At 42.5% G+C, this 1540-nt stretch overlaps 1 protein-coding gene across 2 annotated transcripts in view; it reads right to left on the bottom strand.

Annotated features, from left to right (window-relative positions):
- LOC133128641 (RING finger protein 11-like) overlaps nucleotides 1-1294 on the bottom strand; it is a 4848-nt gene extending 3554 nt beyond the window's left edge. For both annotated transcript variants that reach the window (XM_061242333.1, XM_061242332.1), the window contains exon 1: nucleotides 708-1294. In XM_061242333.1, coding sequence (XP_061098317.1) covers nucleotides 708-839 — 132 coding nt within the window. In that variant the 5' untranslated portion in view covers nucleotides 840-1294. The remainder of the gene's footprint in view (nucleotides 1-707) is intronic.
- Nucleotides 1295-1540: the final 246 nt, after the last annotated feature.

Here is a 1540-nt window from a genome sequence, read left to right as displayed (position 1 = left end):
AGATGATTCATGATAACGTAATAAAATAACATGATAATTTTCCCAACCGAAAAGCCAGGCGATTACTTTTGTAAGGGAACAAGTGAAATTAAACCAATTTTAATATTAGCAAAAATGGCTACAGTAGCTAGAATACAATACAACACAGCTTTGACGTGGGCCATCCAATCATCCGCTATCTTTGACCGTTTGACTGGTAGGCTAGTTGTCAAATGGCAAAATCCACAAAAACACACCATAGCCTACTTAACGATATAAACGGTGAATTTAGACACACCCATCGCTTAGAACATGAACAATGCCTTCACTACTGCAAACTGTAACCTAGCGCAACATAAGTAGTGCTGTTTCCTACATCTGACTTCCAATTCGTGAAATTCTGACCAGCTTTAATTGTAAAGTAAATTTGGTGGTCAAATACCGAGAGTGTGAGAGTGGGCCTTCAAAATTCAATGTCTGCAGGAGTTAAAGTGACCAGCAACAACTATGAACTACAACAGGCTACCCAGGCAGGCGACGAATAACAAATACTATTATAAGCTAAGTTCACGTTATTGAATACAAGGCCCACTGTGTTACACTGTCCAAAGTAAACTGCACGGCGTATCAGTTAGAAAACAGTGTTTAGGAAGGAATTTGAGGGTCAGTTACTAGCAGTGGTAAAATAGCTACACACTGTTTACATTTGGCATGCTAGTGGACTCTACCTGGTACGGCGGTGGCGGTTCCTGGTCAGGAACGTGAGGATCCGTCCCGTCACCGAAACTTGCCCTGTCCGACTGGGATTCGTGTAGCAAAGAGATATCATCCGAAGTCGATGAGTTTAGACAATTGCCCATATCCGTTCTCTTTGTAAGCCCGGTACTGTCTTTTTTTTTCTGCGGTCCGCCGCCTATCTAAATGCTGCTGTAGGCGAACTGCCCCAGTCCAGAAAGGCGCAACCCTCAGGAAACCGAGCTAATCGGGTTCCGCTGCATTGCGAATGATACAAATATGAGTTCCACTCAACACAAGTCAACCATGTCGACACAAAGAACCCGAGTTGGCTAGCTAGCTACCAAGCGAGTAGCTAATGTAGTAGTAATAACTAACGTTAGCTAACTGCTAAACCAATCATACAACGGTACAATGGGCGCATTGCTCTGGGTCATAACTTTTTTTTTTTTTTTAATACGAATGATTGCAACCGCGTCACATTAGTCCACGTTATTGTTTTTCAGCAGTAATGTAAGCTTATTTTCTTTTTCCGCCCATAGAAAACAGAGCAGCTGTTTAAGACATGGGCATTACGTCAGTGCTTGAATGACTGTGTATTACGTCAGAGGGCTGGCTGAAATGCCATTTGGCCAGAGACAACTCTTTTGTCAGGAGTGACGGTTATTGTTTAATGCATACGATTAATCGTTCATTCTCTTGTCAAGACTGCCAGAGAAACGTAATCTGGACAGTTTTTTACTGCCATTATTAACTGGTAGGCTACACCGTATACCACAATCAGCTCGAATAGGTAATGTCCATTCCTATAATGACTGCCCGCATG

This window comes from Conger conger, chromosome 5 (assembly GCF_963514075.1).
Source record: "Conger conger chromosome 5, fConCon1.1, whole genome shotgun sequence".
Classification (NCBI taxonomy): domain Eukaryota; kingdom Metazoa; phylum Chordata; class Actinopteri; order Anguilliformes; family Congridae; genus Conger; species Conger conger.
Note: the sequence above shows the minus strand (reverse complement) of the source record. Positions and strands in the feature narration are given on the sequence as shown.